This window comes from Ambystoma mexicanum, chromosome 13 (assembly GCF_040938575.1).
Source record: "Ambystoma mexicanum isolate Mex_15411 chromosome 13, UKY_AmexF1_1, whole genome shotgun sequence".
In the NCBI taxonomy this organism is placed as follows: Eukaryota; Metazoa; Chordata; class Amphibia; order Caudata; family Ambystomatidae; genus Ambystoma; species Ambystoma mexicanum.
Genome location: NC_090938.1, coordinates 177,721,534 through 177,737,047, shown reverse-complemented (window position 1 = coordinate 177,737,047; position 15,514 = coordinate 177,721,534). Strand labels below are relative to the sequence as shown.

General features: G+C 43.4%; 1 protein-coding gene across 1 annotated transcript in view; it reads right to left on the bottom strand.

The window, feature by feature from the left end:
* TSPAN2 (tetraspanin 2) overlaps positions 1 to 15,514 on the bottom strand; it is a 457,360-nt gene that overhangs the window by 12,874 nt on the left and 428,972 nt on the right. The window contains exon 6 of the mRNA XM_069633565.1: positions 3,316 to 3,387. Within this exon, the coding sequence (XP_069489666.1) occupies positions 3,316 to 3,387 (72 nt within the window). The remainder of the gene's footprint in view (positions 1 to 3,315; positions 3,388 to 15,514) is intronic.

The following is a 15,514-nucleotide window of genomic DNA, read 5'->3' as shown; positions in this document are numbered from 1 at the left end:
AAGCAATTTTTGTCCAGGGCACGTTTTGATGCAGCGATGCATGCGTTTGTTTTTTGTCTGAATGTTAATGTTAATGTTAAAGGACATTTGTACCGCGCACTATCACCACCGGAGTGGTCCCTTGGCGCTCTGGCGGCTCTGAAACAGGAGGGGAGGTTGAGTTAGTGGGAGGGAGCAGGAAAAGTGCACAAGGGCAGTGATGTGCTGTTGGCGGCCTCAGCCCGGTGGGTCCGTTGGCTGGGCCTGGGGTGTTTGCGGCCGGTAGTCGTTGTGTACTGTTGTGCAAGGCTGTGTGTGTTTTTGTTTTGTTGTTGCAGTGTAGTGATGTTTGTGCGGTTTGTTGTGCTGTAGGTTTTGGTTGTGTTTGGTTTGGAGTTTGAGAGGTGTATGCAGAAAGGGAAATAGTTAGTAGGGGTTGGTTAGTTTGCGTCTCTATCCTGAATTGAAGCGCTCTGTTTGCGTAGTCTCCCCTGTTGCGGCTCTGTCCTGATCTGGGTCTGACTGGCCTACAGGTTCCTTACTCCTCTAGCCTCTGCCTCTGACATGCTCTCTCGAATCTTGAATAAGTTTCAAGTAATACCGGCAGGCTGCCGCTAAACTTGCAATTTTTTCTGGTGCCCGCTAATGGGCAATTACTGGGTCATTATGGCCCCTGTCGGACACGGTAATTGCCCATTTGCGGTCGCTGGGAAAAAGACGTTTATAGCGGTGCCGGTGCATCCGACATGATGTGCTCGCGGGTGCCTTTCTGACCGACCTGGCAGGCAGAAAGGCACCCGCAAGCACAACTCGTAGTTTGCGGGTCCGGAAACTACAGTACCGGCATGCTTACCGGTACCGTAGTTCCCGGAACGGCAAACTTATAATGAGGCCCAATGTCAAGCCGGTAAAGTATTAAAGCATATCCTCTCTTGGCAATTTTTCTTCTCAGAAATAATGTACCCAATAAAAAGTTTATAAAAAGTCTTTGAATAAATCCGAGGATTCCAAGAACATTTGCAAGAAATCAATTTAGATCCCTTACAAGAAGATTGGGGAAGGAATCACATGGGTGTTATGTTGCCTCAGTCTTGTTTGAGTTTCTTGTTCTATTATTTGAATGTAATTGACACTAAAGACTACCTTTTCTTCGGGTATAATCATTGTGTACACGTCATATAGAATTAACACAAGTGCTCAAAATGGATCTGTCAAAGATTTTTTTAAGGAAGTATGAGAACAGAATTGTATCCAGAAATCTTAATACATTACAATGATTACAGAGGCTGTTTCTGTTACTTCCCCTTGTGCCAGATTCAACTGTGTAACCAAACTTAAACGGAATATCTCAAACAGACCACGGTTCCTGCAGAACGAGTCTAGACATTTCAAATAATAACCCGATGATCGTTAATGTGATAAGCTACCTTAAACCTAACCAGCTCAGAGTGGCCATAACTCTGTCTGTGATGATACAGTTTAGGTCAGAAAACTACATTGCTCATATAATATAACAAGAATAATGATGTGTCCATCCAAGGGGAAATGTGGAGCCAATAGCACCACTGTTGATCTTGCTGAGTGGAATGAAGTTCACCTGTTTGGAAGTATAACTTTAGATTTCTGGTGCACTGACAAGTGCAAATGGATGGAGAGCCATTGATTCCGAAGTGAGCGTGAATACTATCGTACTGTACAGGGATGACTGTTGAGATGGGAGCACAGATTTCCAAACATTTAGTGCAGTAGACATAAGTATTTCACTGGTAAACCAATAAGGGATTGCTGGCATTCATTGAAGCACTGTTGTCATAACCTATTGGTCAGAAATATTTAAATAAGTCCCAGTCTGTTTTATGGCCTTTCCTCGAACTTAAAACAGTGTTGCTCTGTGCAGGAAACACACCGAAGAACTGTGTTTGCACAAGCCTTTTTTTATGGATGAACCTCTGAGTTACAGATTTTACTATTTGTTGACAGGTCTGACTTCAGCTCGGTGGAAAAAAGAGCTGCTTGTGTCCCCTAACCGGTCGAAAACCAAGACCCTGAGTGACAACCAAGCCCCTTGTGCAGCCTGTCCAATAACAGTGCAACTTTGTCACCCATTCTGTGTTCCAGTTGCCACCCTGAGGCACTGATTTACAAACGTGTTTTTCAATGGGACTGTGCCACTGCAGAAGGCTTTTGAAAATCAGGCGCTTCGACTTTGCAGACCAACTAAAGAATCGTCAGAAAACCACCTGCCAAGACAATTCTGGGTCCCCACCCCTGCTTCATTCTCTGGCGGGGACACCTAACCCTAGGAACATGCTTTTCGCACTCAAGCACCTTCTCTGTGAGTATCACCTGCAATTATATAAATAGACTCCGAGAGTGAACTGCTTCTGCGTGAGAAATGGTGGCTTCCCACTGCAATCAGCAGAAGAAGTAATCCAGGCAATAGCGTTACCAAAGCTCCCATGACCTCGCATTCTGCATATGTTGTTAGCCATCACTGCCTCCATCTTTGGTATCTTGCTCAAGTGCCAATAAATCATATATTAGGATCTGACAACTTCATGACCTTTTTTTCTGTGGACCGGGGTCTTTTTAGAAATACTTGCTCTAACTGAGGGATCACACAGCACAGACAGGTTCTGCAGTTTGCCCAGAGTTTGGAACTGAACGTGGTTTATCTCTCTGGGCCAGTGGTCGAAGTGTACACAAAGAAGTAGTGAAACAATGTTTCCTGCTGGCTTGCACCGACTCCCCACAAACCCCAGTGCCACGCCCCCTCCCACATGCAATCCAAACCCCAAACAAACACACCTGCTCTTTAAGGGAATGTTCAGTGAGCTGCACTGAAGTGCAAGTTTCATTTTCTTCCTACACTTTTATTTTAAAACTAAACCATTCTGGAACAGGTTCCTTTGAAAATAAAAGTATGGGAACAGTAAAACCTAGTAAACAAAAGTAGAGAAGCACCGCTCCCAGATGCTCCCGCCCACTTCGACAACCGCTCTAGACCCATTCACGAAATGCAGCCCTTTGTGAAATACTAACGTTCACAACTGTATTCTACACCACTGAAAACATTTTGCACTATCCGTTTTTCTTCATTCACTCAAAAAGACATTTTTACCTGCACCAATGGGTTCAATAGGCCTTGATGAATGCAAGCTAAACATATACATTCGTACAGCATTCGTGCTTGAGTTCGAACAGCATCAGTAATTTAGCAAAGCATCATACAAATATTATTGTCCCAAGATGTGTGGATCACAATGTGTCAGCTGTGAAGCAGAAACTAAATATTAAGCATATCAGAAAAATGAAGAAAGCAAATACATGGCTTACTCTGCGTTCCTTCAGATCTGGCGGACACAGAGACTTCACTTCCTCATCACTTTCTTCCCCACAGCAGTCAAGCTAGATTGGGATGAGACAATGCAAATCAATACATTAGCAGTTCCATACAAAGGACCCGATTGTAAGTTTGGTGGTAGTAGGAACAAATGTGGTATTTTAGGATACTGGAGGTTTTACCACTCTGCCCAACTTTGAGTTTTGTTACCAAAACCTTTTTTTCGACCACCTTTGTGTGGAGGTTAATGCATCCATACAAAGGCATTACCACGTGCGATAATTATCACAAGCAGTACTGAAAAATCCCCATTGAGTCCTATGGGACTTAAAATGTGGAGTAACAGAAAATTCAGCCTGACTCTGAATCAGGCCGGCCTTTGCAGTTACCAGTAATTTACATCATACGGTAGCAGTAACTGAGTTGGTGTTATGATCGGAGGTACTACCTCCAAACTTGGATCAGGCCAAAAGATTTTCATGTCTCTATTGAGGCTCAGTGGTGTTCTGCACTAATGTTGGAAACTATATATTTTTTTTAATTATTTTTTTAAACTCTTTATTTCTTATTTTCAACAGGGTACAACAAAACAACAGTATCAACATCATAAGTCATTGAATCACAAAATACACAACAGCTGAAGACAATTATAGTAGAATTGCAAACCATAACTCTATATTCTACAATACTAAACTTAAAACTAACCTAAAGCAAAACCAGATGCACTAAACAAACGTCAACAGACAAGTAAGACTACACAAAACAAAACAACAACACAAACAACACAAACCCCCTATATTTATGTTATCTGAAAATAAACCATATCACTCCACTCTATAACCCAATCCAGCATCATCTATAAAGATCAATAAAGCTTCCCCACAGTTCTTCATAAAGGGTTTCCTTGTTTTGTTTACTATACATCGTTTTTTCAAATCTTGACATAACTCTAACATCCAAAATCCACTCCTCCACTGTCGGTTTCTTCCTTTGTGGGAGTAAGGGGCCGGTAGGCCCCGCGTCCCTCCCTTTCTTTAGCGCACAGCACAAAGTTGGACCATGTGCCTCCAATGGTGGGGAGTGCCCCCATTGCCCTTATGTGATGCCAGCATCAGTTGGCACTTGCGTAGATGGGCCTGTTGCGCAGGACACAGGGCATCCATTTTGTGCCCCCTTGACTCCATCTTGGTAACTAGGCTTCACTGCGATAATACGAAAAGGCTTTTCTCCCCTTTGCAGCGCCACGCACGCCGCGCACATGGCCCCCACCTTTTCTCTCACTGTGTCTGGAAAACTCTGCAGCCCCATTCTCACGCACAAGCTGGAGGTATTTGCAACAAAGAAAAACTGTAACATCTCACTTTTCCTCTGAGATCACTGCCTCGCGTGTGAACCGGCTTGAGCCAGGCTCTGTAACTCATCCATCTCCACAAATCTGTCCATGCCCCCTCACCCTCGCTATTGTAAAATTACTGCCAGTGTAACCATGTGTCCCTGCAAGGTATTCTCTTGATGTACCAGATATTCAACCTCGCCACGATGCCCACCTGGCGGGCCCCCAACTAACATTAGACATTTGTCGCAGAATATTGTCTCTCACTACTAACAAATGCCAACCTGCCTTAGATTCTTTATGAGTCCAGGCCCTCACTTCAATCAATGTTATCATGATGGTCAAAACCCTTAACCTGATGCTCCGTAAAAGCCTCAGTTATTAATGATGTAAATACATAAATGAAGTTTATAGGTTTACAATGACTTGTTCAAAAGAGTTGCAATGATCATCATTTAGTGCATGCTTCACAAATATGTATCATGTTAGCTTGGTTAGTGGCCACCCCGCTTCACAGCAACCTGACCTTCACCCCTTCTGGACGCTGACAGCCGGACCACGTGATGTTCACCCTCCCACCAAAGGAGCAACCAATCCGGACGAGACAGTGCCTCTACAAATATATAGTGCTATAATGTCTACCCAATCCTTCACTGACTTAGTACCCTATGTTGATTGCGTCATCTGTGACGATTTTTCTCTTTATAATGTGATGTAATTGAGACATTTGCCAGAGCACTCTCAGGCAGCAGAGTTCTTTGGATGCCAATTCTATATAAATCATTTTTGAACTCTCGCAACCTGTTCTCTTAGCCTCATTCCCCGTCTGGGGTGTATCTCATTTATTCTTATTGCACGTTAAATACGGGGAGGGCTCTTAGATTCCGTGTCTTCCAGACCTTCAATATCTGTTTAGTCGCCACCAACAAAACTTTGCTCACCCCACAAGATATCACCCAGTTTACATCCTGCCCACCACTTTACAACAGTAAGATGAATGCCAAGGGATTGCATGGATAAATAATGTTCCCGATTTGGGTCAATCCTGTCAATAACCTCCGTCCAGAAACTCACCACCCTTTCACAATTCCACAACATATCTAGTAGATTACCCTTTTCTTTCCTACAACCCCAACATCGATCATCATCAACCAACCCCAATCTGCACATACGCACTGGGGTCCAATATATTCGCCCAATATCCTTTGATGTATGTAGCATAATTGCAAATCCACTTTAGCAGTCGCCGGGACTCTCCAAATCTTTTCCCATTCTCTTGGTGTAAGTTCCCTGCCTAACTCCTCTGACCATGATAACCGTAACTTGTCCCATGAATCCAACCATTGTCAATCAGATTGCATAACTTGCATAAAATTAGACACTTTTTGAGATCCAATAACCCATTATATTTTTCAAAAATGGAGCATCCATCATTTCTCTCCGTTCTGAGAGTAAAGTTACCAGAATATCATACCTTCTTAATTCCCTGTTCCGTAACCCAAACTTCTCAACTAAACTTCCAAAAGTACCACTCTTTCATCACTCCACACATCACCAATAGTTAATATGCCTCTCTGAACCCAACTTTTCCAATTCAGTACCTTATTATTAAACTGCAGACCAGGATTATGCCAAAGGGATGCCTATTCATAAATATAAAGACCCTGTCCAGTTCCCACCATCAATGACGACAATGCCTCTTTGGTAGCCAATACCAATTTCAAACACTGCACCTTCTTAGGTAACTTTCCAAAAGAAAACAAACATTTAATATCATAAGGCAAAAACCGCTGCATCTCAATATGCACCCACCACGGCACCTGACTCAGATCTTCGCCAGTGTAATCAGACACTTTCTTCAATAAAAAACCACTACCATAATTTTTTGATTTCGGGTACCCAAAACCCACATCTCTAACTTTCCGGAACATAATGTACTGGGGAATTCTGGCTCTCTTCCCAAATCCCCACAAAAAGTCCTGAAACAGCCTATCTATACGTGCAAATGCTCCCTTTATAAAATGCAGAGGCAGAGATTGAACAACATACAGAACCTTTGATAGCAAAAGCATTTTAATATCATTAATTTTACCTCAAAGAGTAAGATTGACACCTCCCCATCTCATAATGTCCCGCCTAAGAACCACAACGATTTTATATACATTATACACACTAACTTTTTAAAATCCAGAGTAATATAGACACCCAAATATTTCACACTAGAAAATTTCCCATTTACAATTCCATCCAGGCAAATGTTCACATCCTGGCGAAATCCTCACCGGAAATACTACCGTTTTATCCCAATTGCTCTGATACCCAGATAGCTTACCCATTTCCTCAAAGACACTCCTCAATACATGACCCCCTACAACAGGATCATTCAAGATGACCACTACATCATCCGCATAAGCCAGAGCCTTAACTTCCCCATCTCCCACACCTAACCCTCTGATACACCCCTTTTGACGTATATACGCTATTAAGGGCTCTAACACCAAATTAAATAACAATGGCGACAATGGGCAATCTTGGCTTGTGCCTCTATACAACGGAAATTACATAGAAAATCCCTCATTCAACCACACCTTTGCCGATATGCCATTCTGCAGTGCATAAATAGCCTTAATAAATAAAGGACCAAAACCTAATTTTAACGTGTTGACATCATAGGAATTAAGCACGTTCCCAGTCCATGCAAAGAGCTTTGACTTGTCTATTGCAAAGCATGTAAAGGTGCATATATTTTGACGGTGAACTTCCTTAAATCTAATTAGGATGAAAACAAGGACAATTTGTCAATTGCACACCCTTTTGGTTAGGAAGCATACCCCAGCCCTTTGTTTAGGGTTTGCAGTTCTCTCCTAAACCTAGGCAAACAGGCTTTCCTTAAAATTTGTTTGACTCACCTAGTGGTAGCTGTGGGTGACAAACAAATGGCTCAACATAATTACATAATTAATATTTTATAGCAAACTTAATACCGCAGACTAACCTCTAAGCGTGGGATCGGGATTCAAACCTGTGTTGCTCTGCGTTGTCTTGCTTCAAAGACAAACGTGTTGCCCCTTGAGTTATCCTTCTGGCCATCTGCATAAGTATTATAAACACAAACTTTACATCTCATAAACCATAGGTCGTCTTTGTATTTAGAAATTCTCCAGCAATGTTGTTGGGACTTGGCCCTACTTATTACGGTAAACCTCAAATGCCAACCCTGGTTGTTCAGATGTTCCGCTTGTCCAGCGGTAGATCCAACAGTGAAAAAGGGAGTCATCAAACAAGGAGGACTCTGGTGAGCCACTGGTGATGCGCGCTCTCTCTGTACTGCTCAGCTGAAGATAAAGGGAACAGCTAAGGCTTGCATTGTTTACAGCTGTCTGGTATTCTGAGGTTGCACCATTAGTTCTTTGTAGGGACAGCTCCAGTGCTGGCATTTGCAGACTGTGTTCAGATAGAAGGTGAAGTCATTGGAATATCAAGGGTCTTTTTGGTTTTCTCTTAGTTTGTATTTGAGTTCTTGTCATTTGTGTTGCAATCACAAGCCTCAGGCTTTATCGGTTTCTGGGGAATTTCGTGTCTTGACAAACCACCTATTAGTTTCAGGTGACCACTCGGAGGGAATAGCAAGACTCCCTGGGATCATGGTATCCTTAGGGCTGTTGCGTGGCCGGGAATGTTATAGGAAGAGATTGCAGGTTTTAAGTGCCTCTGTTTGGTAGGACTCGGGTGTCCATCAATGCCAGCTAAAGGCTCCTTATCGGAACAGTCCTTGGAAGAGTGCAGGGATCAGCAGAGCTTCCTCATGACACCTCGTCAGGTAGGCAGCTCCCATGCTTCAGAAAGTATTCCTTGGTTCAACAGTTCAAAGATGAAGAGCAGCTATATAGAAAATAAGGGGCTGACTGGGTAAATGAACTTCCAATAAGGTGATTACGTTCTTTCTAACTTCTGATAGCCAACCAATTATTGGAAGGCTGTCACATTCAATTTTCACATGATTTTCAGTGGCTTTCTTTCAAGTGTGAATTAATATTTTCATGACTGAAACCATGATAACAGTTTATATCTGGTTCTGGCATCTACCACATATTAAGTCTCGAGGAGGCATGAGCCATGTCCATATATGGAAATATCTGTTTCCTGATCATTCTCTCATTGAAACAATTGATGTCATTTTGTGTAATTCCGTTACTGGCACTTTTTTTGTTGGAGACCGAATTGCTGCTGCTTTTACCACACTGCTGAACTCTGAGTTTGGCGTTAAAGTGGAAAATTCACCCCCAGCATGATGCTGGAGGAAAATCCTTCACTTTAAGACAAGAATCGTCAGATTTAGCAGGCAGGATTACCGCTCATGAAAAATCCCATGGAATACCATGGACTCCAAAAATTGGGATTTTCACGTGATACCAAGAATCTTAATCCTGTGGTAATGCCACAGGCCCAAGCAGCAGTACAGTAAATTAGTTTGGTGGTAATTTACCACCACATGTATTATGTGGGGCATTCTGGCCCTTGAACATACATAGTAGATACACCCCTGGTGTACAACCTGAACCCCACTAGAATCATTAAATGGCTCCAACCAACAATGTGTGTCCACACAGCATGGACAACGGTGCCTGTGATGAATCCTACTGATCCCTCACTTAAACCCCAGGTGGCCAGGGAAAGGCAGAGGCTTCCTGATCCTGAACTTGGGGGTGGTGTACTCCGAGCGGATCACCTTGGAGGAGACAAGGCCCAGGGTGATGAAGGGATCCCATGGGATGAGACGGGGTATTTGTCCTTTAAAAGGGAGAACATTTTGAGTTGACAAAACAGGTAATGGCGTATTGTCATTATGATGTATTTGAAACACATATAAGATCTGTGGCTCTGGGCACAAATGCCATAACACCTGAACAAACCCTAAGAATAGCAAGACCATTCAAGGCACTTCAGGATAAGAATCCTTCCTACTCCCAAAGGTATAATGGAATGTTGCCTTAAATAAACTGTCTTCCTCTGTAACAACAAATTCAAATGGTTTGTTCCTAAATAACTCTAAGGGAAATAAATCCCCCCTTAAAAGCAAGAAATTACCAAAAATAATTAATTTTGTTATTGGGGACTACAAGTCCCATAATCCCATAAGTACTGAATGAGAAAGAGGGCTGAAGAGTCATGCCGTAGTAGTAGTCAGGTAATTAAGGCTGATAGCCCACACCTGAGGGAAGATGAGAGGCTTAAAAGGCTCCCTCAGGTGCAGGCAATTAGAAGGAGCTGGTACTGTGGCTGGAGTGTATGCAGCAGTGGCAGAAGTATAAGGAAGAAGGCACGTGGTGGCAATGCAGGGAGAAGTGGGTGAACTGAAGCAAAGTTGGCACTCTGATGCAGCAGATTTCATCTGCTTATTCCGTGAGGGTCCTGTTCCCCCAAACTCTGATGTGCAGAGGTAGCACAGTGGAAGGCAGGAAGACTACCTTTCCAATGTGAGCCTAATTGGAGAGATTTCACGGAAGGAAGCATGTCGGAGACCATGGCGAGAAGCTGCAGTAAAGCTGGGGGTCTCAGGAAAAAGAGGGGCTCCTTAATTGAGTGACCAGAGCAGAGGCACTTTCAGCGAGGATGGTTGTGGGTCCCAAGCGAAGTCAGAAGTTGTAGAAGTTGTGCAGCATGGAGAGAAAGGATCACAGAAGCCGGTGAGTTAAACCAGGCGTTCTGATTCCTTGCATGAGCACTGCCAGCAACAGTATCCAGCTAAATAATCACCAGTGTGTGAATAGAAGTGATGCAAAGTTGATCGTAAAGTCTTTAACAAAGGAACAGGTGAATTTTAGCACTTGTTTGTGATCGGGTATTCTTTCGCTTTCACTCGCATGAAGAGCAAACGCTATGAAAGTAAATTGTTGAACTTAAAACCTTGTAAAATACCTGAACATGTGGTCACATGTGCCTAATTATTATTCTGAAAGCAAGAGTGACCCTTTGAATCTTTATTAACACAGTCAACAATTGCTAACAAGGAGCAGTTAAGTGTTTAAACAGTATTATTGTCAGTTGGAGAGAGCAAGCATTGCCAAAGCCAAGAATGAACAAGGTATTTCCCCAATTGAGACTGGAACTAGCCTTTCCCAAAGCCAGAGAACAGTCCAACCAGTAGTGGGAGCCAAATAGAATCTCAGGGTTGCCTAAGATACAAGTGTGCAAGCAGTATCTGAAGCCAAGAGAGTGGTAACAAAGCTTCTGGGTAATGATTCCTGCTAAAAGTGGGCAATGGGATGAAGGCACAGTTGGGGAAGGGAAACTTGCTACCTATAAAATATTCTCTGAAGTTTATACAACCTACATTGCCATAGCCAATAGGAAGAAGAGAGAAGAGTATCCTAAAGGCAATTCTAGGATGTTGTTGGTTGCAGACAGACAACAGAGGCAAATAGGCTGTGCCTCTGTTCAGCGGAAGAGTGCCTTGCATATTTGAAGGTGTTGAAGTAACCGAAAGTGAATCTAGTTATATCTGAAAACTGATTCAAATGACAAAATACTGCAGTTTGGTGGCGCATTGTTTCAGAAAGACCAGCAAGAAAAGAAGCTTAGCAAAAAAAGAGGATTCCCCTCTGAAAAGGAAGCTTCAGAGGAAGAGTGCCTTACTTTCCTGAAGGTGTTGAAGTACCAGAAAGTGAATCTTGTCTTAACTGAAGTTGGGATAGTGTCACAAAGTACTCAAACTCTGATGGTGTATTTGGTTGTCAGTATATGTGAGACTTCAATTGCACAAATGAAGGTGGAATACTGTGAGGCAAAGGAGGAGGCCCTTGTGGTAAACTCTTGTAGAAGTTGAAGTTATTGAAGTGGAAGTAGAAATGCTGTGGATTCATCCTGACAAAGATACCTACTGTGACCATTAATCTTGTAAAGAGAAACGTACTAACTGTTAGCCAAGAACTGTGTTTACTTCACATTTACAGAAGTTGTATTTACTTTGAACTGTGGTATGTCTTCTTGGACAACTGGAAGCTCTGGCAAAGCATCATGGCTGTGAATAACATTGATGCTATTTGGAGGAAGTGGAAAGTCTTTATTTCATCAAGAAGAAAAGCTTTGCTGTTGTTTGAACTTTGGTTAACAGGACTCTAACTTTGGAGAAACCAACAACTGGATTAAGATTGTATTACAAAATACAGATTTCCTTGTTTCCTCTTTTTCCTTTGAACATTGAATTGGGTTACCTTGAAACCTAGGGGCAGTTCACCAGGTTACCCAGAGAGACTGTGAATATCATTGTTGATGTTATTATGACTTGCCATATATTTTTTCTTTATTTTTTTGAAGTGTGAGGGCCAGATAGACTGTGTTAGAGTCTTTCCCTTTAGTTTTGATAGGCAGGGAAATCCTTGTGAGAGTTGGGATAGTGAGGGGTTTGATAACATGTATAATTAAATAAAATAGAATATTTTGAACAATCATCCAAAAGGTGTCCCTCTCTCATTGCTGGCCCCTCAGTGCCTTTGTGGTACTAAAACACTAAAAGGATTAGGAATACGGGATTGGTGGTATTCCAGAGTTATATCCGCTGAAATACCATCAAACAGATTTACTGTTACCGACAATTGGTCTAGCGGATTTATAAGTGGTTGTAGGTGGTATAAGTCCCCATTTTATGGGTCCATAGGACTCCATGGTGATTTTGGCAGAATTACCAATGGCAGTAATTCTGCCGGTGGTAATTCCTACCAGTTTTGCCTAATTTTTGACAGTCAAGTGGTGGATTTTCCTCCAGTGTTTTGCTGGAGGAAAATCCTCCACCTCACCGCCAAACCTGCAGTACGGAGGTGCGGTAATGTGGTGATAAATGAATTACCACCATGTTATCTCTGTGCTTTAATGCACCGCCACACTCATAATGAGGCCTCATCTCAGGGGCATAATTGGTCGTTTTTTTTAAGTAAAATAAAATCAGTGCCTTCCACCAGTGGGTTTTTGGATCTCACAATGTTTCAATATTAGTTATTGATTCATTGTTCCAACCGTTGCAAATTTGTGTTGCACTTAAAACTCAAAGATCATGAAATGCTGTAAGCTGTAACTCAAGTGGGCTTTTCTCAAGGATCCGCAAGTGAAAACGATTTAGCTAACATATTCCTAGCTCTCTCTGGACATATTGAGTGACCGATTTCCGACAAGCCTGCTTTAAAACAGGCAGCCTTTAAGAACCTTTCCTGCAAATGGGAGTGGACAGAATGTTTTAATGCAAGTCTGGCTCCTTATGTCATGTTTCTGCTGGAGATTGGTTTCTGTAGTCTGTGTGCATTTGGAAGGCAATTCAAGCTGACTGATAACCGGTGCCAGTGGATGCACAGACCTTGTGTTTTTAATGATCGGCCAGTGCCCTGAGGGAGTGAAAGAAACTAAGGGAAGTCTGTGAGCTAGCCACCGATCCAGACGGCATTGAGTATGGTGTCAAGAGAGGCAGACGGGCCGAGCAGGATCAATGCTCTCTGGTTGAAGCTTGAATCAGTAAATAACGAGGTTGTTCCTAATGTTCACACTGGCAGTTCCTGTCCCATTAATCTTTCACAAGGTTGCCTCATCGAACGGTCACCTTTGTGCCATTCGGTCAGATATCCTTGTGGTGAATAGACCTTGTTGAGGTTTTTCCTGGCGCATTACATTTTGTGACACTTGTACTCTCTGGACTTCCTTGGCAGGAACTTGTCAAGTAGGTTCATTGTCTTCATCTTCCCCGAAAGAGGTTGGAGTTGGGTACTTTCTGAGGGAGGTGTTTCTTACCACCATAGGGCTACTGAATGGGTACATTAATGTAATATATGTGTCTTTTCCCTCCTTTTAGCTCTGCTGTTGCTCCTGCCTTTTCACCTGAGCCCTTAGCCTGTCAGTTGCATTATTGCTCTCTACAGGCTACCCTCTTGGGAGGAAAGTCTCCCTGTGAAAGGAGACCCTGGTCGTCCTAATCGACTGTGGTTACTAGAGACGGACCTGATCCTGAGCGATTAAGGAGCCCTCCTTAGTGATAGTGTGATAAATCCAGGAGCAGACCCTATGACTGCTGTTCTGCAGGCATTCTCTGCCCTTCACACAGATATGGCAACCGCCCATGCGTCACTAAATCAGCACATGGAAGTCATGCAGAGCTTGGTACAACCCTTGCCCTCAGACAAGGAGTTTGGGAATGGGACTGCTGCAGCAGTTCCCCCCATTTCTGCTTCCTCCAAAGCCGGGGGTTGCCCCTGTTATTTTGCCTGGACCACTTCCATTGGCCACACCAGAACGTTTCACAGGCGACCCCAAAAACTACAGAACATTCATCAACCAGTGTAGGTTGCATTTTCTTTGTCACCCTTTGGCTTTTCCTAACTCCAATACCAAGGTAGCTTTTGTGTGGGTGCATTTGGGGGTGTGGCTGCTGCCTGGGCTAATCCTCTCCTGGAAACCAATGATCCTGCCTTATATGACTTCAATGCCCTTTTAAGAGTTATGAACCTGTTGTTCGATGCTAGGTATAAGGCAGAGGCGTGGGACTTGGCCTTGACACAAGGAAAACAAAATCTCCTGACGTACCCGGCCCATTTCAATCAACTGGCAGCAGAAACCACCTGGCCAGAACAGAAAAAAGCAGCAGTCTTTTATCCAGGTCTTTCAGATGAGCTGAAAGATGCCTTATCAGTAGCTCCATCCATACCTACCAGTTTTCTGGAGCTCTTAGATTTGGTACTACAGATTGATGTTTGACTTATACAAATACAGGCCGACCATAGGACCCCTCAGATTCACCCAGATAAAACCGAGGCTGCATCCATCTCCTGGACTTTCCATTGAGCCAGAGCCAATGTAGATTGGGGCCACGCGTGGCCCCTTGACCGAAGAAGAGCGATAGACAGATAGCCAACAACCTCTGTCTCTATTGTGGGCAAACTGGACATTTTATCTGAGTTTGCCCGAAAAAGCCTGCTAAGCGGTCGGGAAATGTCAAGACTCATCCCTAGATGGGGCCACTGGGACGAGTCAGCCTTCCATTGGCTCTGAGAATGCCTCTTCGACCATGCACATTTATTTGCCTATGTCCTTTTCTGTGCTTGGTTCCAAAGCTTTCACTGTTCCGGTGATGCTTGACTCGGGGGCAGCAGGCTATTACACGGATTATCAGCTGGCACAATAAAGTGTGATTCCTATACATCCTAAATACATCTCAGATACTGTGCAGGCAGTGGATGGTTCCTGCATAGTGTCTGGGCAGGTAACAGAACAGACCAAACCCGTTTTTATAAGTACACAGGAAGAGCACTCTGAATGGATGGTTGTTGACCTAATAGCCACCCCTCAATTGGGGTTATATTGGGTCTTCCTTGGCTGCAGAAACATAATCCGATTATTTACTGGGTGGATCAGGCCATGCATGTTTCTTCTCCTGGATGCAGGGAACACTGCCTATAAACTCGTCGGATGCTGCTGTTTCTCCTTGTCTGGCATTACTGTCTGGCATGTCTACAGTCAGTGCCACCAACCAGGGTTTGACGACCTGTGTCCCCATGGAATTTCAGGATTTTGTTCATGTCTTTGTTAAGGGTATGTCTGAAAAACCACTGCCTCATTAGGAGTATGACTGTCCGATAGATCAGGTAGCCATGGCCGCATCTACTCTCTCACACCCAAGCAAGAGGACTTCCTCAAGGAATGCATAGAGAACACCTTACGCCTGGGTCATAGACGTTCTTCCCATTCTCCGGCTGCTTCCCCCATCTTCTTTGTGCCCAAGAAGGATGGGTAATTGTGTCCTTGTATGGACTACAGGGCTCTGAATGCAGCTACCATAAAAAACAGTACCCGTTGCTACTGATATTGGAGTTATTAGATCA